The 26,718-nt window shown below is 37.9% G+C and overlaps 1 protein-coding gene across 1 annotated transcript in view; it reads right to left on the reverse strand.

Annotated features, from left to right (window-relative positions):
- ITPR1 (inositol 1,4,5-trisphosphate receptor type 1) overlaps positions 1 to 26,718 on the reverse strand; it is a 201,613-nt gene that overhangs the window by 94,578 nt on the left and 80,317 nt on the right. Inside the window, exons 24-36 of the mRNA XM_081318646.1 lie at positions 25,027 to 25,192; positions 24,764 to 24,934; positions 23,590 to 23,655; positions 22,403 to 22,540; positions 19,208 to 19,333; positions 18,057 to 18,257; positions 16,675 to 16,926; positions 15,345 to 15,470; positions 12,845 to 12,973; positions 11,856 to 11,976; positions 8,135 to 8,319; positions 6,662 to 6,810; positions 5,323 to 5,434 (exon numbers count right to left, since the gene is read on the reverse strand). Coding sequence (XP_081174772.1) covers positions 5,323 to 5,434; positions 6,662 to 6,810; positions 8,135 to 8,319; positions 11,856 to 11,976; positions 12,845 to 12,973; positions 15,345 to 15,470; positions 16,675 to 16,926; positions 18,057 to 18,257; positions 19,208 to 19,333; positions 22,403 to 22,540; positions 23,590 to 23,655; positions 24,764 to 24,934; positions 25,027 to 25,192 — 1,942 coding nt within the window. The remainder of the gene's footprint in view (positions 1 to 5,322; positions 5,435 to 6,661; positions 6,811 to 8,134; positions 8,320 to 11,855; positions 11,977 to 12,844; positions 12,974 to 15,344; positions 15,471 to 16,674; positions 16,927 to 18,056; positions 18,258 to 19,207; positions 19,334 to 22,402; positions 22,541 to 23,589; positions 23,656 to 24,763; positions 24,935 to 25,026; positions 25,193 to 26,718) is intronic.

The raw sequence follows: 26,718 nt of genomic DNA on the forward strand, positions 1-26,718 counted from the left end.
GAAACCTAATTAACAGTGTCTTGAAAAAAATATGTCTGTACATCCCTATTTGACATCTCTATATCATCAAGCATTATTATTCTTTGTTCTTTCATATAACTTTTCATATAAAAACATTTCAGTGTGACAATTAAATGCATCTCATTATAATGTGTTTTTTAATATGGTTAATCTACAAACTATCAAGTAGCTACAGGTTACGGGTAGTCCTCAACTTACAACAGTTCATTTAGTGACTGATTTATGACCGTTTTCAACAGTTGCGACTTTTGGAGCATCCCCACAATCATGTTATCAAAATTCAGATGCTTGGCAACTGACTCATATTTATGACTGTTGCAGTATCTCAGATCATGTGATCACCTTTTGCAACCTTCTGAGAAGCAGAGTCAATGGGGAAGCCAGATTCACTTGGCAACTGGGTTACTAACTTATAAGATGCAGTGATTCACGTAACAACTGTGGCAGGAAAGGTTGTAAAATGGGGCAAAACTCACTTAACAAATGTCTCACTTAATAACAGAAATTTGGACTCAATTGTGGTAGTAAGTCAAGGATTACCTGTATTAGGAGGATGCTTTCAGCATCCACTATGCCTAATAATATTAAAACCAGGTGTCTTGGGATTGGATATTGTGTGGCCTCTATGGTACCATTTGTATGTTCCATGAAAAAAATCCAATATCCTAACCCAAAACATGTAGTTTTAATATTATTATACAAAGTAGGTGCTGGAAACATTCTCCTAAAGCAGGAGTGGGCAACCTTGGCTCTTTTATGACTCATGGACCTCAACTCAACATGCTGGCTCAGGAATTATGGGAGTTGAAGTCCACAAGTTACTACCCTTGTCCTAATAATAACCAATGGCCACTTGGTAGTCTGTAAACTCTATATTAAAAATTAATATAATCAATCCATCCTTCTGAGAGTCCCAGGGCATATTCCTTCCTTACTTCAAACAGATTGGCTTGATTCAGTACGATGCAACTCCTTAAACTTCTATGTATAACAAACATAACAATTTAACTTCATCTGTATATTCAGAATAAAACTGCAGTGCAGGTTTCCAGGTACCTAGGGAATTCTTGTTTTTCCTTGATATAATAACAAATCACAATCAACAAAAACACCAAAATCCAAATTCAATAAACATCTTTTAAAGGGTACACTGATCAGTTTACTTGGGCAAACTGTTTGTGCTTTAGCTCAAGCAGAAATCAAGTGAGTACCATTTGTTAAAACTTTGTTGTAGAACAAGGGTGTCAAACTCGCCACATCACGTGACGTGTTCGCGACTTTTTTCACATGGCCCACATGGGGTGGGTGTGGCCTCTTCATGATGCAACCGGCCCATGGGCTGGCAGTTTGACACCCCTCTTGTAGAATATACTCAAATGCAGCATCATAAAGTTAGTACTCTTTGCAGTGTAACTTAACAAGAAAGAGACTTAAGCTGAGCTTCTTTGTTACAGACTTTTACTATCATTTTCTCAGGGTTAAGAAACAGAAAGAAAGTTAAAGCTGTTTCTACACTGACATTGTTTTTATAAAAGAAAATAAATCTCTATATATCAGAAAACCATAAAACTGGAGTAAATTATTTAACTCAACCTTTTTCTGGTGGCTGAAAAAATATTATATCTCCATACAATATATTGGTGTGGTAAATAGCTAACAGATAAATCAGGATTTCCTATGTTTTATCAACTGTTAGAAGGCTTTGTTTCTACTTTTAGCTCAAAGTGCTATTTTTGCTAGAGCTCCAATAGATTTACAAGTTAGATTTTCTTCATCTACAAGTCTTTCTGTGCTACTTATCATGCTAAATTATACAAACAGATGCTTCCGATCTTTCCCCTCATTTGATAATGTTCACAATTCTATATCTCATTTGCTGTACTCTTTCTAATTTATTTATGATAACTAGTCCATTTAAGTAACTTTTCCAATATATCAGATTTAAATTTAAAATAATCGTCCCATGATTGTTTTTAATATATTTAATACATTAAGTTTGCATTAATACAAACTATTAATACAGTTCCTATTGACATTAATAGATTTATAAAGAATTCAGAAAACAAAAGATCACAAAGGTCTTTAAGCTATAACTTATAATGTTTAGAATCTTCGCTATTTCAACTTTTTTCTTCCGCTAAAAACTGTTAGAATAACTTTTTATCCAAATAATTAAGTGAAATGAACATGTCTTATAAATGAATTCAAAGAGGCACACAATTTAGTAGATGAGCCACACAATTTTCTTCCTACAAAGAATGTAGGTAGATTGAACTGTTGCTACTAATTGAAGCTGCCATGTTACTTTTCATGTCAAGTATCACTGTCTTCTCCATTTTGACCCCCCCCCATCTCCTATGAACATTTCTACTTATTAGCTTCTTTTCTTAGAGGTTTTCCATAGTAATTTCATGGGGCTTCAAGCTGTTCTCCTTGTCACCTTGAAGCTTCAGGGTTATCAGAAGTTTCTAGTGAAGCATCTGGCTACACACATACAAGTCTATTTTTCAGCTGGGATAGTTTAGAAGGAAAGGACATCTGCATTGGTGCCTGCCCTCATTTGAGCATGGCTTAAGGTTCAGGAAAGGTGCAGCTACTGAATAAGTTCTTACATTGAGCCACATCTATGCTCTCTTCAAGCTAAAGTCTGGCATTTATGGTGATCAGTCACAATACACCCCAGAAATATGAAAGAAAACGGTCCCTCCCTAACTGATCTTGTGCTTCTCTTCTGCTGGGAACTTTAAGGAAATACATTCAATTATTGAGCATTGGCTCAGTCTTAGGCAGCTGATTAAACTAGACATGATCCAGACAACTGTTTATAAAATGGGTGAAATTTATAAATGCCCTTTTCTGAAAAACTAAAAGCAGCTCATTTAGATAGCCTCCTACTTAATACACACAGCTGCTCTGGCTTGCTTCAGAGATCCTAAAATGCACTTAGATCTCAATTAGCAATGAAACCTGTGATTTTTGCCTTTTGCTTCTCAGTGCCTAAGGGCCTTAGAACAGATTTACAGATTTTCATAGCAGCTTCCCTTCCGTGTGTTTGGGATTATCAGATTCATGTGTTTAGAGAAAAAAACATTTACCAAAACACGCCATTTTGCTACTTTCTGCAAATAACTTCATGGTTAACGCCCTTTTCAATTTAACAGATTAGGGTTAGGGTTAGGAAATATTTTTGTCGCTTGCTCTTTTTCCCCCCTAGAGGTTATTCTAAACATAGAACGTCTATTATCTTCCATTATTGCAAGCTTTACCTCCTTCATAATTTTAAAGGCGATATTTTACTCATTTCCTGACCAGCTTACTTTTTCCTGAATTCTTTGCGTAAAGTTATTAGGATCTAAATCCCTGCCTCACTTTGTTTTTCAGTAATGTAAAAGTCTGCAATTGTCCAATTAAATGACTGTCTAGTTCAATACAATTTATTGATCATGTCTTTTTTTATCAGATGTGCACAAAGACCTAAAATATCAGAGGAGTTCAGCCAGTTAGATAAGTCTTTCGTATATGTTATGTCGGTCCATTTAACTCTACCCATTGATTCTCTAACCAACTGGGGCATATATTCTGCCTCTGTAGAACTCTTTGGGCTACCACAATTTCAGGGAATTGAGCAAAATGTAAAATCAATTGATTTGTCATCTTTTAGTAAGCCATTCAGCACATAGAAATCTAAATTAATGGCCACCTACTTTACACTTATAGCAGCGAGATTACATTTCTTGGGAGGAGTTACTTCTTGATATGATGAGCCCTAAATTTTGAGGCTTAGTAAACACTCTCATCTGTCTTTACCGTGTCCATAAAGCCCATCCAATCCTTTTTTTACAGCAATTAAACCGTCAGCAGCAAACACAGGAGAGGTCTTGATAGTTTTGCTTTATTTTTCTTTCTGTTTCTCTTCTTTCATAGCAGCAGCATGTTAGGACGTCATGGGAAATATAATCCAGTTGCTTAGGTTTCCTAGCTTAGTTGTCTGAGGCAATAATGGAGGAAGGACAGAAGCAAAACCCTTTCCTTTCTGCACATCCATGCTGCTTAACAATATAGGAAAGTAGGTGAGAGAACGTCTGGCAGGGCTAGTTCTGGGAATTGCTCAGAGTTGATAGGAAAATGAGAAATCTTTTCTACCTCAATTTTTTTTAATCTCAGCCAGTGAAGAATTTTGGTAATTTAAAAGTTCATCTTTCATTTATGCTGGTGCTTTTATAAGTGCCTAAACTTCTTATACAAACCTGTACTGGAATAAATTTGCTAACCCCCCCTAGGCTTACATATCCATCAGGTTCATATAAGACATATTTTATATCTGTAAGTAAAAAGAATCCATTTTGGAATGCCAAGTTCCTAAGCATCAGCGTGAAATTGGATTATCTACAATTGAATGAATACCGAGATGGGAAATATATAATCCTCCAGATTTTGTTGAACCTCAACTTCCAGAAGGCCTAACTCATTTGTAAATGCAGATGTCTGGAGGGTTAGTGGTTGCATATTTCTGTTTCTTCAAAATTTGTTTATTCAATGAAGTAGAAATCAAATTGTGAAGACAAAACATGCCTAGACCACAACCCTCAAAGAATGGGAATTTTTTTTCTGTATTAACTATATAATATTGTCTGTTAATGAAGTGATTAAAAAGGACTTAAGCTTTTTTTTCCCATTTTACGACCCTGTAATCCGGACATGTCAAACTCATGATGTCACATGACGTCGCACGGCGTATCGGAGCTTTTTCTCCATTGCCGGCAATGGGGTGGGCGTGGTTTCCTGATGATGCATCCGGCCCGTGGGTCGGCAGTTTATCATCCCCACTGTAATCCCTTTTATCAGGGTAGAGTTGGGGCAACTGAATGGAGCTGAGAGTTTACTGGGAGGATGCCCTTCCTGTCCCTATGTGGAGTTCGTAGCAGATATTTCCTCTTTGTGCCTTGATAAAGAAACATCTGTTGCTGCCTAGGATTGAACTCTCAACCTTCTGAGAGTTTTCTTCATCGTTAGGTCACCATGCCACTCCAAATAAACAATATATAATCTACTTAAGCAATATATAATCCATTATCCTCAATGGTGAAGAAGAGATGCTGCAGAATTTGGGAGTCCCTTGTCCTATTAAAATAAACTGGAAATAATCGCAATTCGGTTTGTATATGCTATTGTTTTACACCTTAAAAAAGTGCAACGTATATAAAGAATCTATACTGCCATTTCTTCAACTACTCTGTTAAAAAAATAATAAAAAATAAAGACAGAATTAAAGACAAAACAGTAGACTGTAAATCAAAGTACCTTCTCTCCATAGCCTCTATCTTTGGTCATCATTTCCCTGAGTGTCTGTAATACTTTAATACAAAGTTTCTCCTCATTCTCTTCCAGCAGCTGTTTAGTATGTTTTATTAACCTGAAAACAACCAATTGATCACAGTTTGTTTCAGTACTAGAATGTCTACTTAATTAGGAAAGCATTTGTAGGTGTTTGCATTAAAGGTGAAAGAAGAAACCAATTGTTCAAAAGACAGCCATATATGTGAAGCAATAAATAAACTTTGTTCCATACACCTTCTACATAGAAAGCTTTCAAGTGCAGTACAATCTGCACTGAGAAAATAAAGTTACATAAACATGGAATAAAGGAACTAAAATTAAGCAGCTCTGTTATGGAATAACAATATTTGTAGCTTATTTTATAAAATACAAGTTGTTTCTCATGACTTAAGAAATAGGAGGTTCTGAAATGGTATATCAGAAACAAAAAAAATACAACACATTGTTACATTCCACAAGGATTTCTGAGCAAAGCATTAATTCATTCATAATGAAACATTCTAAAATTTCAAAATGGGCTATTTGTTATGTTCACTAGCAAAAGGTAACCAGGATCCTCTTACTTAAACTATGGATAAATTTTACCAGAGATTTGTGGCTGCTAACAGAAGCAATTATTCTTATGTTTTCTTGACCAGATCCCATGCAGTCTAGCAAATATAAACAGCATGCTCCATTTTTATATCAAGCAGATGAACAGAGGAGGAGAAAATCTTAATACAATATAGTAATATATCACACAAATTTTCTTACTTAGGATTGATAGACTCCTACCTATCCATCTATCCTCAGACTAATTTTTCACCAATCTACACAATATTGTCATGTTCTAAATAAATAAGATGGGCACTGAGGCCTGATTCACATAACATGCTAAGCCACAATGTGGTTTGTATATGACTAGTTTAGCATATTGTGTGAATGTTGCTGTTGTGGTTTAAACAATGACTAATGCAATATATGAATCCAATCATTAGATACTGTGTAACAGAATATGATCTGTAGTACAATTTTATTAAAAATACTTTTTGCTTTCAAAAGCCTTTAACACCAGCTTCAGTAACAGTAGATCCATGTGGAAAGCTACTAGAATCTTGCAATAAAAGAAAGAAAGAAAGAAAAAAAGAAAGAGAAAGAAAGAAAGAAAGAAAGAAAGAAAGAAAGAAAGAAAGAAAGAAAGAAAGAAAACATGATAACAAATTGATAGCAAAATAAGATCAATTTACCCTAACCTATAGTAACAATCTAGAAAAGAACAAGAATTATTTTAAAATAATAAAAAAAATGCTGACCCTCAACTTACTTGCAGATAAAACCTCCACTTTCACATTTCCTTCTTGCATCTGTATTTTCTGGGAAAAGCAGTTCTGGTCTATGAAGGACATCCACCAATACAGACAATTCAGCTTGGACCAGTGGCCGTAAGCGATCTTCCAAAGCTGATACTATATCCTGAGGTAAGCGTATATTTAGTTTAAAACTTACATGGACAAATCATACAGAGAAGTACTTTTTAAAAACAATTATGCCAACAAAATAAGATTATGGTTAATTAAAACAAGATTAATACAGAAAATATTAACATAATGGAACCTGCAGATTTCATTGTTTCCACATTTCTCCTCTCATTGTGAATAGAAATAGGTTCCTTTAAAGTTACAAACACTAAGTACTTAATATAACACAATACTGCTAACATTTCTTTAAAGTACTTCCATTTGCTTACTAAAATCTCTAAATGGATGTTATAAAAAGCAAAATAGGCATTTTATACTAATACAAGAGGGCCAATAGAAAAAAGGGGGGAAAAACATCTGAAAGAGAACTGAGGTGAATATAGGAGTGGAAGGACTGAGGAATATAAATGCAATAAAAGCGATCTGGAAGCAAGAGCATGATTGACTAAAGTCCTAATTAGGAGCTTTTCCAGTGAAATGTTTTGTTTATAACTACTGAGATCACCACAATTTGATCAGCCCCATTTGAACAAGATCTTAGCATCCAAGCATCCAGCTTCCATGGAAAGGCATCTATCCAGTTCAGATCCTTAAGAACTGCCAGAAGGCAATATTTTCAGTATTAAGCAAAAGTCAAGAACACGGGGACATAATCTGAAACTGACAAATATAAATAATAATAATATAGTAAATAAATAAAAGTTAATAATTAAAATTGTGCATGAATAAATTAAAAAGAAAACAAAAACAAATAAAAACCTCAAAGGGCAAAATCACTGGACCACTGGGTCTTTTTCTGCCATCAGTTTTCTATATTTCTACTATACCTATACCTATTATAAAATAGTAATATTTTATAATATTTCTGAAATATTTATGGAAATGTGATCTTGAGTGTGTAGAAAATGAGTATAAAATAAAATGGCCATTAGAGAAGCAAGATACTAAATAATCCTTAACTAAATATCTAGTGCCATATAAAGGTGGGTGAGAATATACTTGAGAGACAGCAGGCGGAGAAGACACAAACTAGGCAAAGATCAGATAAATGGCTGCTTAGTCTACAGGACTAGGAACATGGCAAGTCTCAGAAGGAACGTGGCAAACATCTCAGAAGGGACTCATCCTGCAAAGACTGAGGGAGAGGGGGAAAGTGTAGTTTTAGACTTGCAGGATTCTGTTATTGTAACTTTACAATAAAGGTTTTACTCACAGTTGGTGCTTTTTGCCTGGACTATCTCAAAGGGATGACATATTATTTCTTCATACAATTCACCTATCCCCTAAATGTTTAAAAGCAGGTACTGAGATATACTCACTTGCAATCTCTCGATGATATTACGATAATCCCTTGAAGCCGCCATCACAGAATCTCTTCGAGCAGCGTTTCTTGCCGTCATCCTCCAGTTCATTGCTGTTTTTTGCACAATATTGTGAGACTTCAGGAAAAGGTTATTGACCTGGCTGTCAAGATCCACTGGGATAGCAATTGCTCGGCTCTTTGCTAAAATGTATAATGCATTGTCATTTGTTCAACCAATGATATGTTATACAATCTGCATTTCATAAGGACATAAATCAGATTTGCATCAGGAAAAATGAAAGGGCAAATTTAGGTAGGGAACGTTGACATATGTAGATATGTTTTGTTCATGCTTTTGATATTACTGTGTACAACATACTGAAGAAACACCTAACAGCTAAACCTACTACAAAAAGAGCCCAAGTGGGTAGACCTCGCTGGTTTGATCCTGATTGCCAGCGACAGAAAAAGAAATTGAAGGCAGCCATGAGGCTTGCCCAGAGGAATCCTACTGCCCATATACAAGCTAAGATGCTGCACACAAGAAGGGAATATAAAAAAATTATAACATTAAAGAAAAAACGTTTTGCCATTTCAATCTGGTCAGAACTTGAGTTGGCTGCCAGAAGTCATAATTCAGTATTATTTTGGCACTCAGTAGCAGGTATTCTGAAGGAACGGAGATTTGCATTTGACATACCAATCTTTGCTGCGGACTGGGAGAATTATTATCAGTGCTTGTTTGCCCACACCGAACCGGTAAAGAAATTATTTTTAAAGAGTGATTTGGTAAATCCTAGAACCCTCCCCCCTTGGCCACCAGTTTCAGAAAAGGAGATACAGTCCATCATTAAAAGCTTAAAGAGCAATAAAGCCCCAGGCAAGGATTTTTTACCAGCAGAATTATTTAAGAAATTTCCCAACTGGTGGGGCCCTGTATTAGCAGGTCTTTTTACACACATAAATAACACCTGCCATATACCAGATGGGTGGAAGATGGCAATAGTTGTCCCTATATATAAAAAAGGGAATAAAAAGGATCCTAGTAATTATAGGCCCATCAGCCTGATTGACATTGTAGCAAAAATATATGCTAGGTACCTTTTGAACAGAATTGAAATCTGGGTAGAGGAAAACAACATCCTCACAGAAGAACAAGCAGGTTTTAGACAGAACAGATCTACTATTGATAACTGCTTTGTTTTGAACCATCTAATTGCCAAATATGCCTATAAGAGGAGACCCCTGTTTGCTGCTTTTATAGACCTTACAGCAGCATTTGATATGGTAAATAGAGACGTACTATGGAGTAAATTGATATCTCTTAAAATAGAACCCAGACTTCTGGCTTTGATTAAAGCCCTTTACACAAGTACCTGTTTGAGGGTGCGGTATGGGGTTAATGGGGCCCTGACTAATAGGATTCACACAAATAAAGGGATAAGGCAAGGGTGTATCCTGGCCCCATTATTATTTAATTTATACATCAATGATTTGCCAGGGTTAATGAAGGATACCATGGTACACATGCCGATGATCCTAAATACTTACTGTAACAGCTTGCTTTATGCTGATGATATGATTTTATTATCATACTCACAAGTAGGATTACGTAGGCTATTAAGAAGATTCAGCTCTTATTGCCAGGATAACTCCCTAATTATTAGCAAATCCAAATCGAAAATAATGGTGTTTGGAAGAAACCATCAGAGACATAAGTGGCAATTAGACGGTGAACCAATTGAACAGGTTAATACCTTTGTATATTTGGGAGTAACTTTTTCCAAGACTGGATCTTGGGCCTGCCATCATCAACGAAGTACATTTAGAGCAAAAGCCCGTTTGAATTTATTGCTCAAATTAAAGAATCATAGTTACCCAGGGTCCCTAGCTCCACTACTCAAAGTTTATAAGGCTAAGGTTACGACAATGCTCTTGTATGGAGCAGAAATTTGGGGTCTTTATTCAACCACAGCTTTAGAACGAACACAGTCCCAGCATCTGAGATGCATTTTGGGTGTAGATCCAAGAACATCTGCTGCAGCAGTTAGAGCTGAATTGGGAATTCATACAATTCAGGCATTATCTAAAATTAGAGCTTATAACTACTGGTGCAAAGTTAATGAAATGGAGACTGATAGACTCCCCAAATTATGCCTACTAGAGCAAATAAAACTACAATCACAAATCTCCTGGATCACCAAACTAACAAATTTTGTAAGAAGCTGTGGCCTTCCTGTTTCTTGCGTAACAGGAGAACAATCTAAAAAAAGAGTTGCCCAAAGAATTAAGGATATAGAAGCACAAACTGATATAGCTATCCTTAGTAAGGTGGGTAACTTGAAATGGCTGAGTAAATACAAATGTACTTTTCAAGTGGACAGTTATTTGAAGTCACAACTCCCAAAACATCTTAGGGAGATATTTACGAGAGCAAGATTTGAACAGCTGGACACAATGGTCAGATATGGGAGATTTCATGCTATACCGTACAATGAGCGTCTCTGCATTTGCGGAGCGGCAGAGGTAGAGGACCTGGCTCACATCCTATTTGACTGTTGTCTGTATAAGAGGGTAAGAGACAGGTATCTTGGTCTATATACCAAACGAATGACCCATTGGGATCCCCATATCAAAATAACTTACCTTATGTCCGGCCAGAACTTGAAAATAACATCCAACGTAGCACAGTATTTGAACAAAATGATCCAGTTAAGATCTGCATATGTGGGACTGATTGGGGTAGATTGTAAGGGCGACTCCGAAATATAATGTTTCCATATTTTATCTATATCTTAAATTTGCATTTTATTACTATTTTAACTTAAATTGTATTTTAATTCCATTTTAAATTGTATTTTATCAAATTCCATTTCGGATTGCTTTTATCTAGTTTTGGTGATGGTTTGTTGCTGGAACTTTGTACTTTGATATGGCTCAAGGGCTAATCAATAAAAGTTGTTGTTGTTGATATTACTGTGTACACTATAGCAGCTTCTATTAGGCAAAATCCTTTTCGTCCAGCATTCTGTACCCATAATGGCCAACCAAAGTTTTATTTGTAAACTGCTCAAAGTCATTTAGACAGTGAAATGGGCGGTATCTAAATTTGACAAATAAATAAACAAAAGAATGCCAAAGGGAAACCCAAGTCAAACATGAATATCTTACAGCCTATTCCTGTGCTTGTTTCCCAATTTGCACAAATTAACAAGTTTCTATAACCAAAGGTAATACACTGTCATCATGCCTAATATACACTCTCAGTTGTGAAAATAAAGCATATCTTTGATTAGCCTGTTAGGGTTCCACAGAAAAATACTTGTAGAAATATATTCCAATGGTCAATATTTCAAGTTATTAATAAAAAAATACCATAATTTAAAGTAATCGATGAAAAGGGAGAACACTTGAGGGCAAGATATTTATAATAGACAGATTTATTGAAGAGTAAGAGCTTATGAGGATTAAACTTTACAGTCCTACAGTCACTATGGCTTCCCAGTGAAATACTAAAATTGTTCATCTTCCAGAAGAAGGTTAAGACAGAACTCCTCTGGAGGGTGTTTGGGATATGAAGCCATGTGATTGATGCTATTGGGTTTAAGTATTTAGATATTGTACATCTTGTACTATTATATGCTTTGGGGATGGTTGTCGTAATCCACTTGATCTGTTTAGATTGCAGCAGGTAGAAAACTGATTAATAAGTCAATAAATCAATATAGGTTTCTTACCTACATCTGAAAGTACTCTGATACAACTTTCCACTGATGCTTTTTGACTGGGCATGAGCCAGTTACAGTGATACACTCGAAACACACCTTGTAAAAGTTGTACAAACACAGGCTGGCGAGTCTGAAAAGAAACCAAGAATATGTACATTTCAATGCAAGGAAAAGAGGAAGGTAATGAGAGAAATAGAAGTCTATAAATGTGATGAGTTGGACTGAAGCTAAGCAACCAAGCATGAAAAGTGATTTGTTGTGAACCCAGAGATACAGCATTTTAAAAGCAAATTGTCTTAAAGTTCTGGGGTACAGAGTTGCACTATTACCTGCTGAAGCAATTACATTTTTTTCTTCAAATTATCAAGTGAAATTAAAATACCTACCCTAAAATAGGGAATAAAATCTGTTGGAAACCGTGGGTGGAATCTATTTAAATTTAAATCTAATTCTATTTCTTTGTGTAAAACTTGTTAAGGCAAATTGCCATGAAAAAAGTCACATTTCAATTATGTCAGCGTATACATTAGGTTACAAATATGATGATATTTTATAAACGGAATGTTCTCATAGGAAAGCAATTAAATGGCCAGTAGATGGCTCTGTAACATTACTAAAAAATATGCTAAAGATTAAAAATTAGAAGGCAGGAATCTCCTGCCCTTCTGCAGAGGGCATCCATCTAGGGCAGGAGTAGGCAACCTTGGCTCTTTTATGACTCGTGGACTCAGGAATTCTGGGAGTTGAAGTCCACGAGTCATAAAAGAGCCAAGGTTGCCTACCCCTGGTCTAGGGAAATGTGGAATACTGAAGCAATCAACCTCTTAGTTTTACCTACAATTCAATTTTTCCAGAAATTATTTCCAACTACAAAAATAATGACATAATTTATAACTGACAAATATCAGAAGTGGTTCCAAGATCAAACTAGGTATAATAATAAGAAACATAGATCTCGTGTTGCTTTGCAGATTTTAATTCTCTATTTAGTTTCTTACCTGCAAAGTTGTGCTCTGGTCTGAAAATGGAGAACTGAAGAAGGTGGTAACTATACTCATCACTATTTCAGTCACATATTTTTCCAATATAGAATCTGCATGCTTCCTATCACTGGTATTGTTGCAAGTCTGGAAAATAATGCAATCTGTTAAAACGAAACAGAATGAAAATTCTCTCACAAATACCAAGCAGTTAAACTTAATATACCTAGAGAGAAAAATCTTTTAGAAATTCTGAAACAATATTTTTATTTTATTTTATTTTAATTCCATTTATATCCCGCCCTTCTCCGAAGACTCAGGGCGGCTTACAAGCTTAGCAGTAGCCTTCATCCTATGTATATGCCTGCTTATTAGGGCTTTCACACACACCCCAAGCGGCATTATTACAAAGTCAGCTTAATTGCCCCCAACAATCTGGGTCCTCATATAAAGCATATTTGGGGAGGGAATGGAATAGAAATATAGGTAGTCCTCAACTTACAGTCTCTCATTTAACGACTGTTCGAAGTTACAACAGCACTGAAAAATGTGCCGTATGATCAGTCCTTGCACTTACGACTGGCACAGCATCCATATGGTCACATGATCAGAATTAAGTTGCTTGGCAACCAGCATGTATTTACAATGGTTATAGCATCTTGGGGAGGTCATGTGATCACCATTTGTGACTTTTCCAACCAGCTTCCAACAAGCAAAGTCAACAGGGAAAGCCAGATTCACTTAATAACCATATTATTCACTTAGCTACAGTGATCTGTTTAACAACAATGGTGAAAAAAGTTGTAAAATTGGGCATAACTCTCTCCTGGTTAGCAATGAAAATTCTGGTTCTAATTGTGATTGTAAGTTGGGAAGTTCCTATATGTGCTTTTTTTAAAAAAAAAACACCTTTTTATAAGCACTAATAATGTTGCTACAAATGTCTACTTTTGAGGCCTAGTGGAGAATCAGAACAGACACAAATTGTTAGACTGAAAGTTAAAAAGAGAAATCCTCCTTCTCTTTTGAAACTTCAGGGCCTCTTGGAGGAAGAAAAAAATCTTTCATAATTCACTTTTGCCAAGAAGAAAACTTGTTTTTACCTATTCACTGGATAGAAACCCAACTTACAAATCACACTGATCAATAAACTGAAATGTAGTCACTAGAATTGTAGGGGGGGGGAATCTAACAATTGTCAACCAAACATCACTTCATTGCCCTAAACATCATTGCCCTCCGGGTGAGATTCAAGGTGCTGGTGATGACCTATAACACCCTAAATGGCTTGGGTCCAGGATATCTGAGGGAACACCTGCTGCCAGCATCAAGTTCCCTTCGTCCCACAGGGAGGGCCTTCTCAGGGTGCCGCCGGTAAAAGATTGCCGGCGGATAACACCCAGGGGGAGGGCCTTCTCTGTGGGTGCGCCTGCCCTTTGGAACCAGCTGCCCGCGGAGCTTAGGACTGCCCCCGACCTTCGTTCATTTCGCCGGGACCTGAAGACCTGGCTCTTTGAGCTTTCCGGCCCAGGCTGAGAGTTTTTAATTGGGGTTTTTTATATATTTTTTCAGGGATTAAATTTAATCTTTTTAATCATTTTTAATTTTTGTATCAATGTTTTAAGTACCCTGTAAACCGCCCTGAGTCCTTTGGGAAAGGGCAGTATATAAATTATATAAATTCAATAAAATAAAATAAAATAAATAAATACTCCAATATACCTAGCATGTAGTGAGGATTGAGTCTGCTTAGTTTACTAATAAGTAACTTTGGGAAAGAAAAATAGAAAGATATGTGTGTGCTTAGAGGAAGTGTAACAATGGAATGCTTTGCTTGAAGAAATGAATGGGTGGAAATTGACAAGGACCCCTCCTTTTTAAGAGAAAGGATAAAGGGAAGGGCTTGTTATGTTTGCCTTCAGAAGGAGTAGGTGCTTCAACAATAGAGGTGTTTAAGAAAAGACTGGACAACCATTTGTCTGAAATGGCATAGGTTCTCCTGTTTGAGCAGGAGGTTGGACTAGAAGACCTCCAAGGTCCCTTCCGACTCATTTATTCTGTTCGGTATCACTTTTTTCCCAACATGGGCAAAGATAGCAGTATCTAAAAACAGGCATTGCAGTAAAAACATTAAAAAGGCTTCTAATATAATGACTCATCATAGATGCCTATGCTTACCAAAGAACAGAAAACCAACAACATGAAAAGTGAACTAGGAACTGGAGGTTGGGGACAATTACAGAAGAATTAGAGAGCTGCCAACCTCAGAAATAGGAAACCTACAAAGAAGTCTAAATGAACACATATTACCACTAGAATTACACGAGGGGAGCCAATGTTATTAATTACTATTGTTAAATCTATGCCATAAATGTATAAATTTACAGAGAATGTTTCAAATGAAACTGAAACCGTGGATAGGACTTTCCCAGCTCTTTCCAAATAGACATTTTATAAGTAGCATTCAGATGGGGCTTCCATGATTTACCCTTTAATATTTCCATCTATAAATACTTACCCTACAGATATCAACCAGAAAGTTTTCAAAGAGCTTCCACATATGATTGCTTGTATAAATCTCTTTCATTTCAACTTCTGTGTCGACATAGCAGTGATTTAGAAAATTAATATAGGCTATTTTCACCTGCAGATAATAAATCAAATAGTTTATAAACCCTTTTAAAAAAAATAGATTAAAACTGTCAGGTAAGTCTGGACAATTATGAAAAAAATAATAATTCCAATCTCAGAGATAAAACCCATCTTTGCCACATTCTTTTTTTTTACCTCTATAAAATATTCTCCCGCTTAGTTAATCTGTCAGTCATTATCAATATTACTTTAGTTGTTCCAAACCACAAACCAGGACAATGCATCATTTTACGCCAGCATGCCTGGCTCAGGAATTCTGGGAGTTGAAGTTCACAAGTCATAAAAGGGCCAAATTTGAAGACCCCTGTTTTTAGGCCTTGATTGAAAAGAAATGATAGTTAGCCTTCACAATGCTCAGTATCAAAACTGATCAGATGTGAGGCAGCAAGGAAACAGCATAAATTTACCACGGACAGCAGAGACAAAATTATTTTTTCAGCCATTTCAAACAAGATTTGAACGCTAGTTTTATAGTATTTCATTCTGAAACAGATAAGATCCAAAATATCTTACCATACCATGGTATATTAGGCAGGTGACAGTCATTTTCTCTTCTTAAATATCAGAAAATTTAGTCCTGCCACAGCAATAACATTTTATGTACAGCCTACATATATGCTAGCCTCCTTTTACAATCTTAGGGGAGAGCCATTTGTAGCATTAGACAATTCGTGACAACAGAATCATAAAGGATTTAAATGAACATGGATTATTTATATACAAAGTGGTGCCATGTGTATTTATATAACTTTATTAAAAAATCAGAACATTGCCACCAATCATGTTTATTTTCTAAGGCATTTATTGGGCTCAGGGCTATTCCTATAAACCAGAAAATAGAAGAGGCTTGCCTTTTGTAATCTGTCCTTAACTGAATCTTTGATCTAAGGTGGGATGCGACTTGTCCTTGGGGGAAAAGTGGGGAATTAAATTAAAGAAAGTATAAAAACTTCCCTCATGTTCCTCATCCTGATTAAAACATAATCCCCGACCGTTCACCTAAGACTAACAAGCTGGAGCAAGCAAAACAGCATGTTTATTTATTTGTTTTTTATTTATTTATTTGTTTTTATAAACCGCCCTTCTCCCGAGGGACTCGGGGCGGTGTACAGAGTAAGATAGGCAACAAAACGAAACAGTATTGAAAACAATAATCAGAACAAAACAAACTGGGACCCCAATTAGAGCTATGTTACCTCAGGTATGCAATCCTCATGGGTCACAACTCTAACAATGTCATCCAAAGGGAGAAGAGAGTTGCACTTGATTTCAGTGTAGACATTTTTGCCCTCTGTGCAAACAGCCAGTAATTCTACTAAGTGGATGTGGTACATGAGGGCACTGTTTTCATCCATTCTGTCCCGTTCTGACCTCATCATCTGCACTAGTGTCTGGAAGGAGGCTCTGTCATTGTAGAACACAAGGACATCCTCCCCTGCATTGACCAGCTACCAAGAGAAGAGAGTCACAATTCCATCCTACATGAAGAATAATTAATACAATGTTCAACAGGCTCCTAGAAAATCAGCAAGCTGCACCCACGGTCATGTCTTCTACAATCGTTCTTTGACAGTTTGTACATGTCTACAGCAACATTTTGACATGTTTGTTAAATTTATATTGTGAACTAAGAGTGATCTAGGGAAGGTGTGAAAATGTGGGCTACCAGGACTGAGAAATAGCACTCTCTCTTGTTACAGAAAATTGGCATGGTTGCTTCAATCCTAACTAATTAACGCATACACTCTTTTGAGTTTAGTTCACAAAGTGAGTCTATGTCGACTCACTATGTCGACCAGAAGAGACATATTAATGTCTTCTTGGCAATCCTACTTACTAGAATACAAAACCCATTAAAATATGTGGGATTACATCTAAAGTAAGAAGCTATGCATCTTCTTATAAGACTTGCAGTCTTATAAGAAAGTGACATAGCTTTTGTTGAGAAGATATTCATTAAAATACCATATTTTAAATACAGTAATTGTTTCCTTAGAGAATAAACCACTTTAGCGTGAGCCTTGCTTTTTTATAGCTGTGCTTCATACACAAACACAGAGAAATTTGCAAAATTAACATACTGTAACCTCCCTTTACTTGCCAACCCGTTAAAACATTCGATCAAACAACTGTGATAAACGAAAAGATACTGTATCAGGGACGCACTAGGAAGACCACAAGGAAAAACCTGGGGTTGGCGACAGCTGGCTTAGACTGCTGAAGGCTCCAAGCCCTGTCAGCCCCGATGCCACTTCTGCCAAGGAGCGGCTCTGCAGGGTGGCCAAAAGAGCCAAGGTTGTCTACCCCTGTCCTTGCCTAATGACTGCTGGGATTCAGTTAACAACAGCAACTGAGGACTACCAGGACTGTGTCATTGCAGAAGTGTGACATTATGCTTTATGACTACATTGTTTAGTTCCAGTCCTGGTTACTACTGTACCTTCAGAACTACCTGTTTAGCTTTTAATACCAACTCCTGAACACTGATCTCTAACAACCGGCCAGTTTCTCATCATTTAGAGCTTCTTAAGAGTGATCTTATATCTATAAACATGGAGTATGGAGGCATCTTTCTCACCTCAGCCATGACCATATCCTGACATTTTTTAATGAACTTCCCTTCAGCTTTAACAATTGTCTGGAGGAATTTAATGTACTGGACATTCCTTCCATGGGTTTCAATGCAGTGGACAAAGTGCTGAACCACACGCTCATTAATTTCACTGCAAAGCTGGAAATTATTCATGAAGATATGCTGCATTGTCACGGCTTCCAGAATCTGTTAAAGAACAAAACAGGAGACCATCACAATATTAACCATTCCACAAGAGGTGCTGCCTACTGGATTTAGAAATTCAGGAATCCGGCATTCCAAATATCCTGGCAACCTTTAATGGGACAGCTTCATCCATACCTTTCGGATTCTTGGGATTCTTTTCTTAAAACTGCAAATTCCAGATCTACACCAAGACAGAGTGTCAAGCGCCGGGGAAATCAGAAGATCCAGGCAGTTCAAATGAATATAAAGATTTATTGCAAGCTTAATCTCCCTGCAAGCATCTGAACTACTAATGGTCCAAGCAAATTGGTGGTAGATAAAGGACGCTGGAATTCAAGGTGGGCTGGAGTTAGGTATGAAGAGACTCATGACAGATGATGCTTTTGACCCTTTCCTCAGGCTCAGCCTGCTCTTCTCCTGCCAGGGACCCATTTGGAAAAAAGAAAGAATCTGCAAATGAGCTATTCCTGGTTGATGTGCTGTACCATTCTTGGAAAAACATAAATCACAGGTTTCTTAGGAACGTTGCAGCATACCACATTCCTTCTGCTTTACTATGAACTTTTCCATCACAGCATCCAGAACTACTGAATATGCTGCAGTAGAAGATCCATCAGAAAAGAGCTGGAAGGGATCCTGGAGGTCTTCTAGTCCAACCCTCCTGCTCAAGCAGGAGAGACCCTCTAACATTTCAGACAAGTGACTGTCCAAAACATGACAAAATTGTGGGCAAAGCCGTGTGCCAAAAAAGAGCAGCTTGAAAAGAACCTTAAGGCTTTTTGCCTGTTTTTTTGTATTTTTAGGGCATACAGGCTTTGGCATGAAGCAGAAATGGAGATTTCAAAATTGGATTCGTATTCCTAAAACTCTCGGTGCAGCTCAAAACTCAACAACCTGGGACCGATATAAAACAGGTTTATGAAATAGACTTTAATTAAATTATTTCTTACCCCAGGATTGAGAAACAGATTTATATGCTTGTGCAGCAAAGCCTGATTTTGTTGATTGCCGGCACAGAAGTTCTGTAGAAACTCATGGGCAAGTTTCATGATCTCCTGCATGCGTATATCTTCAGCCTATGATTATAACACACACAAAATAAATCTCCCAAAGGATTAAGAATACAATAGCTTCAGGATGACCTAATCTAATGGTTTTACATTGGGATTAGGCAAATAGAATACAAGCTTGCACATAATAATTATATTAAGCAAATGAAAGAAAACAGGTTTAAAGGATTCAGCTGCAAAGTAATCTGAGGTTTAAAGGATTCTGTGATGTTTAAAGGGTTCAGTTGCAAAGTTGCACCAGCCACTTACACTTGCACCAGCCAGTACAAGGTTTCTCAATTGATAGCCAATTACAGAACATCATTGCCAGTCTGTGCTCAGAAAATATTAGCACAATCATTTTATTAATGGGAAGAATAGGTGCAACTTTTAAAACTACTATAGCCAAGATCTCCAAAACTCTCTTTTGAAGGTCCTCTTACCATTTAGCTAGCAATCAACATACACACCATATGTCTACAATTGTTAGAACCTTCAAAAAGATTATTAGGAAGAAACTCCTTACTCCCTGACATAAGTAGGATTTTTAGTCATCTGAAGTCAATACCTGATGCTCCCTCCTCTTATTTTCTCTGTAACTCTAATCTTGTGAGGTGGATTGGACTGAAAGAAAGCAACTGGCCCAATGAAGGGAAGCTGGAATACCCCCATTTTAACTAGTTTTTAATAATAATAATAATAATAATAATAATAATAATAATAATAATAATAATAATAATAATAATAATAATAATAATAATACCACCTGGTTGATACCTAGGATGCTGGCAGCAACCCATGTCAACCATTAGTGCCAGTCAATTTGAGTGTTCAGTTGACTGAGTTTCATGTTTTATGAATAAAGTTTTATATAATAATAATAGTTGGAAGGGACTTTGGAGATCTTCTAGTCCAGGGGTCGGCAACCGGAAAAAGGAAAAGAGCCACTCAGAACCGGTTCCATCACACAAACAAAAAATTGGAAGCTGCAAAAAGTGCACGCGCTTGCGTCCACTCACGCGCGTGTGCAAAAACATTTTGCGCATGCGCAAAATGGGAGGTACCTGCGCGGCGACGGGTCTCCCCTTTGGAGAGGTGCGCGCCGTCCCGTTCGGAGACCTGCCGCGTTCGTCAAACATGGACGAACGCGTCAACTGTGCAAACAGGACGGCGGCAGTTTGGAGAGTGCGCATGCACCTCTCCCAAGCCGCCGCCGTCCCGTCCGGAGACCTGCCGCGTTCGTCAAACATGGACGAATGCGGCAGCTGTGCAAACGGGATGGCGGCGGTTTGGAGAGTGCGCGCGCACCTCTCCCAAGCCGCCGCCGTCCCATCCGGAGACCTGCCGCGTTCGTCCATGTCTCCGAACCACCATAAAAGAGCGATGCAATTTCTCCTCAAGAGACACGCCTTTATTCCTTACACGACGTCCAGACTGTGGCTTCCTCCTTTCCAGCCTCGATCCACCGGGAGCGGGGGACGGTCAGGGGGGAGGAACAAGAGGGAAGATGCCGAAGGTCCGCCACTGGCACCTCCTTGCTGCATTTCTTTTCTTTTACCAGGGAGGGAGGAGGGCTTACCTGCGTGGCTCTGCCTGGCTGGTCCTTAGAGTGGGAGGCACAGCGAGATCGTCCCCCCCCGAGAGAGAGAGAGAGAGAGAGAGAGCCCGAGAAGCCGGACCAGAGGCAGTGTCGGGTTTCTTCACCCCACCTCCCCGCACTCAAAGGTCGCCAAGCGCTTTAGCGGGCCCGTTGGTTTCTTCCGGCGAAGCTGTGGCTAAAGCTGCTACTTCGCAAAGACTGCAGGCAAATTGCTCCCCTCTCCCACCCCTCCTCCTTCTCCGACCGGCCAGGCCGCCAACCTCTTTTTTGCTGGTTTCTAGGGGAACTGGGTAATGCTCAGCGCAGCCTGCCTGCGGGGACTGTCGCCCCCCGCGCGCGCGCACGGACATCCGAGCCCCGTCTAGGCCCGGGGAGGGGGGGGAACGTGCCAGGCGAACGCGGCAGGCCTCCGAACGGGACGGCGGCGGTTTGGAGAGGTGCACGCGCACCTCCGCCCTTCGGAAAGGTGCGCGCGCACCTTGGAACGGGCGGTGCCACTCTCAATTTGGAGAGGTGCACGCGCACCACTGCCCGTTCGAAGAGGTGCGCGCGCACCGGGCGACTGGGAGCCGCAGGAGCCGCGGGTTGCCAACCCGTGTTCTAGTCCAACCCCCTGCTCAGGCAGGAAACCCTATACCATTTCAGACAAATGGCTGTCCAGTCTTTTCTTAAAAACTTCCAGTGTTGGAGCATTCACAACTTCTGGAGGCAGATTGTTTCACTGGTTAATTGTTCTGTCAGGAAATTTCTCCTTAGTTCTAGGCTGCTTCTCTCTTTGATTAGTTTCTTGTCCTGCCTTCAGGTGCTTTGGAGAATAGCTTGACTGCCTCTTCTTTGTGGCAACCCCTGAGTTATTGGAACACTGCTATCATGTCATCCCTGTTCTGAACGTCTTCTTACCATCCATGCTCTGTGATGCTTTGCTTCTCTTACTGTATGCTCCAAGACTATACACATTTACCAATTTTAAATTGGGATGAAAATCAGCTATTCAGATTATAGCATTAATTTCTATGCATAACTAAAGGACCAGCTATTGTCTTAGACATGTCACTTCTATCTCCTTCTCAATAAAAACAAAATTATTTATTCATCCTTGCAATAGAGAAAGCTTTGGCAGAAATACTGTCCAAAGTGGCTTCAATAAGCAACAGAGCAGTGACGGCAGCAGTATTGCATGCTGACTCTGCCCATAGCCTCGAGTTTGATTCTCACTGTCTCAAGGTCAACTCAGCCTTCCATCCTTCCGAGGTCAGTAAAATGAGGACCCACTTTGTTGCGGGCAATATGTTGACTCTGTAAACCGCTGTGAAGTAGTATATTAGTCTAAGTGCTATTGCTAAGTATTAAATGAATAAAATGTTTCCAAAGATATAGGGATTTAGCAGTTTCTTTGATGTCCAGTACCATTTATGAGAGGCGTGTTTTAGACAGAATTAAAGATATGAAAATATTTTGTGGACAAAGTTAAAGTAAAAGATGCATGCAAACCTCACTTTCTCATAGGGGATTTGCAAGAGTTCCAGTACCACCGCATGAGCCCCCATGTTTCGGAGCAATCTCTGTTGCTGTTTCCTGCTTTTCCTAACCAAGATACTCTCCTGGACACAAAGCTTACTGAGACGAAGCAAAATCTGCAAAGACATATGCCTTTTAGAAACCAATTGTTTTTTCCCCAGACATAGCATCGCACAAGAAAAAGTCTTTCTTCAACAGAACAAAGAATGATAAAAAGCAAAGAGTTTGGTTTTAAGAGCAAAATAAGAAAACGAACTGAAAATGAGGCAGCAATTTTGTTAGGACTGTGGCTACCACAACTAAAGCCCAATGTTGGACCCACATTTTAATTTTCATATTCAAGGAAAACAAGCTTCTGTCTCTTCACATTCCAATAACAGACATACAGCAAAAATTTTATCCAAATCTCAGATGTTTCATGTGGATAAATCAGTATTTCCAGGAGCTGACACTGTATCTGCTTTGCTCTAAACAGTATCAGGTCTACAGGATCCAATCTGGGTCAGTCACCAACAGCATCAGTGGTTTTGGACATATAACAGAGCCCATATTCAGGGAACGTCTCTCTAACAGTGTTATTTCATAAATCGGAGAAGCAGAATGATTGACAAAAATGCTTAATTTGTCAGTCTAGGTTTTTTTCTGTTTGAAATGAGGAAAGGGAAGAGAGAAGCAAGATAGAATCCTAACACTATAGCTACATATATTTTATAGGCAGAAATTATATAGCAATCCTGCATTTCTGTCCTTCACCTCAGCCCCAAGCAAACATGGGAGTACATATTGGGGTTAGCTTAAAGCTGTTTGCCCAATTGAAATGCAAATTAAGATGTACATATGACACACAGTATCAACACTTCATTTGCCTAATTTATCACATCTTGAGCTTATTAAAATCTAGTTAAACAGAGTTATGATCTTTAAAATTGTTAACAAACATTTATCCCTGTACCGAACATTTAGCCCTTCTTTAGGAACCAAAATTGTTTAACTACAGAGCACCATGTATTCAGCAACTGCCTTTTTATCTTCCCTAAGTCAAAGAGTATTTTTACACTCAAATAAAAACAGAATTACCCTGTTACACATTTAAAATTCTTCAGCACGTACATAAAAAAGAAGAGTATACAGATGAAATAGGTATTTGGGAATGGAAGAATCTTACCTCTTTTACTACCCTATAATTATAGCTACTAGTGCTTTCCGGCTTAGAGGATTTGCTGCGACCTTCCTAAGGGACAAACAAAATCAATATATTAAATTGGTTTTTAAAATCCTGGAGTTCATGAATATACACTATGAGCATTTTTTTCTTACCAGAACTCTACAATATTTACTATTGCTGCAGGTTTTGCCTGTATTGAGGCATTGAGAAAAAGCAGATGGACGTTTTAACAAAATCTTAAATATTTATGAAGATTCCTTTCCTCATGTAAGATCAATTAATATCCTATCATTAATTATCCAGTAATAATTATTGAAGGCACGTAGCACATTTCCTTTCCTTTCTGTCAACTTTGCAGTAATATTGTAGATTTTTCAATTACCACTTAAGTTTTACTGTATGTTTATTGCTATTATTACAGACTAAAGATTGAGACATGCTGACATTGTACACATACATATCTAAGCCGATATTTTCTCACCCTGCCAGTAAATATTTTTCTTTCAGTTTGTGACACATAACCAAGGGTGAATTTGCTGAATTATTTACATATGGATTTAAAAGAGGCAAGAATGTTAATATAACATTGCTTATTAGCCATGGCATATGCTTAACAACTGCTGTGAAAAAGGTCACAAAATCGAGCATGGTCATGTGACAGTCCGCTTTATGATTGTCATACCTGAGCAAAATTGCAGGCTCGGTTATGATCATAAGTTGAGGACTACTTGTACTAGACAAAAAGAAGAGAACTAGGGGAACTCTGGCTAAAACATGGGCTTAGTAATCAAACAAGATGGGTTTGGAAGCCAGAAATAGTTTGGCTTGGTATTTTTAAATACCAATAATTTGTTTCAAGCCTTTGAAAACATAACACTAATCTGTCAAAACATTTTATACAGCAAGAAGGAGAATGCTTATTTCATTAAAATAATAGTAAAAACTTATTTTATCTATTTATTAGATTTGTGGAAAAACTACATTATACCATACTGGAAGATACATTCAACTAGATTATACAGAAACACCACCACCCCGCTCCCAAACATACAATACTGACTATATTATACCGATTCTTAATAGTTTTATAGTTATCAGTTAGGCTAGGATTACTACTCCATGCCAAGAAGGAACATTGCAGCTCTTAAACTGCATTGATAAAAGTTCTTCTTACCTCCTTTTTCTTATGTTCATTTTCTCCTGTTGTTACCTCTGCAGCTTCATCTGGCCCTTGTCCTTTGTATACCCAGAGTTCCGATTTTTCAACAATGGACCTCAGCTGATCCAAATCTTGCTTTATCTGCTTGTAATTGTCAACATCTTGGCTGGTGACAAGCAGTTGAACCTTACATGAATTGCAATCGGTTAGTTGCAATAAGTGTTTGCTCTACATATTTCAAAGCAAACAGAGAACATTGCACAGCTTTAAACATTTACCTGTTTAAAGGCCTGGAGGACTTCTTGCCTCTGACTAAAGTGTCTGAAGAGTAGCTGAAGCGCCCCAGACACAAGTGGAGGATAGTCATGCATGGTTAAATGGAGCAAAACTCTCAGGAAAGTTCTGCCACCATGATCATCCAAATCTAGTGGCGTATTCTCTTCACTGAAAACACAAAATATAACAACATTAAAACAAAAGTAAGAACTCTTACTTTTAAAGTAAGCTTAAGGACATCTCAGTTTCTCTCGACTATACTTCATCTGGTGTTAGGAAAAAGAGAATGCTATAAATTAAAATCTGAATATAGAGTCATGTATTTAATCACCAGTGGAAAATGGACGACAGCTTCTTCATTAGCAACTTTCTCCCTTCATACTTCTCTCACATGATCACATAACTTTATTGTCACTTTGAATGTACACCAATCGGCATACATCAAAATGAAATTTCATTGCATACAGCTCTCAAAGGGTCACCACCTCCGATATATACTCCTTGTTCGGGGCCCGCTCAACACCAAGTATCTGCATTTTATCCATGAAAAGTAGTAACCTCTTTCTTTCATTGACTGCAAAACTTTTCAGGTGAGCTCTACCCAGCTTATCTTCATTTTCCCAATTGGGATATTCAACAATCATATGTTATCATAATAATGGTAAATTGTCCCCTCTCATCCTTGGATTTTGGTAGTGTATGACCCAACACTGCAGCATACAATAAAAAAATGCTGCTCAAACTAACAGCATCCTCTTGTTCAGCCTCCCTCCAATCAATTTGCTTTATTTTTCTTTATTGGTGGAACATATACAGTATAACCTCCACTTCTTAGGTATAAAAATCCCCTATGAGTATTTTTCTAGCAAAGGAAAGGACAAGATAAGAGAACTGAAGAAAACAGATTAAACCCTCAACTGGCCTCATTTAAATTTGATAAACAGAAACAACTAAAGGAAAGATCTAAGCATTATAGTGCGTAGCCAATATTAGTTGTTTGTTTATTAAATGTATACACATCCACTTATTCTCCATTCTGTAACTCTGGGGGCTCACAGTATTAAAAAGAAAAAAGCAATATAGAAACAACCACAAAACAAAACAAAACAACTGTTAGAAGCAATAAAACAATTGAAACATAACCTGCAGGAGAGCATCATTCATTTCTTAGAAATGATATTTGTATTAATAAGCAAGGGCTCCTTTATAAAGACACTGAAAACATCAAACAAGAAAAGACTAGAATAAAGTGTGAGCTAGCATAGATACCATGGCCAGTGGAATATAAAGGAGAGAGCATGGTGTTGGAAAGCCAAAGTTCTCCTTCAAGAGTCTTTGGAATTTCCCAATTCCCTTTCATCCACATGGAACAGAAGGTCACGCCCCTTTCAGTAATATTCCTCTCTTTACTTTTTTTCCATTCTGATAGGTATATTGTTTCCCCTGTCCAATTGTATCTGATACTAGGGGGTGGTACTCTCTTCATTTCTTAGCCGAGGGAGCCAGCCTTGTCTGAAGACATTTCCATGGTCATGTGGCCAGCATGACTATATGCCAAGGCACATGGAATGCAACAGCTTCCCACCAAAGTGGTATCTATTTATCTACTTGCATTTGCATACTTTTGAACTGCTAGGTGGGCAGGAGCTGGGGCAAGGACCGGAAGCCTCCCCATTGTGCGGCATTCATGTTTC

The sequence above is a fragment of the Vipera berus genome, assembly GCF_964194415.1.
Source record: "Vipera berus genome assembly, chromosome: 2".
Taxonomy (NCBI): Eukaryota; Metazoa; Chordata; class Lepidosauria; order Squamata; family Viperidae; genus Vipera; species Vipera berus.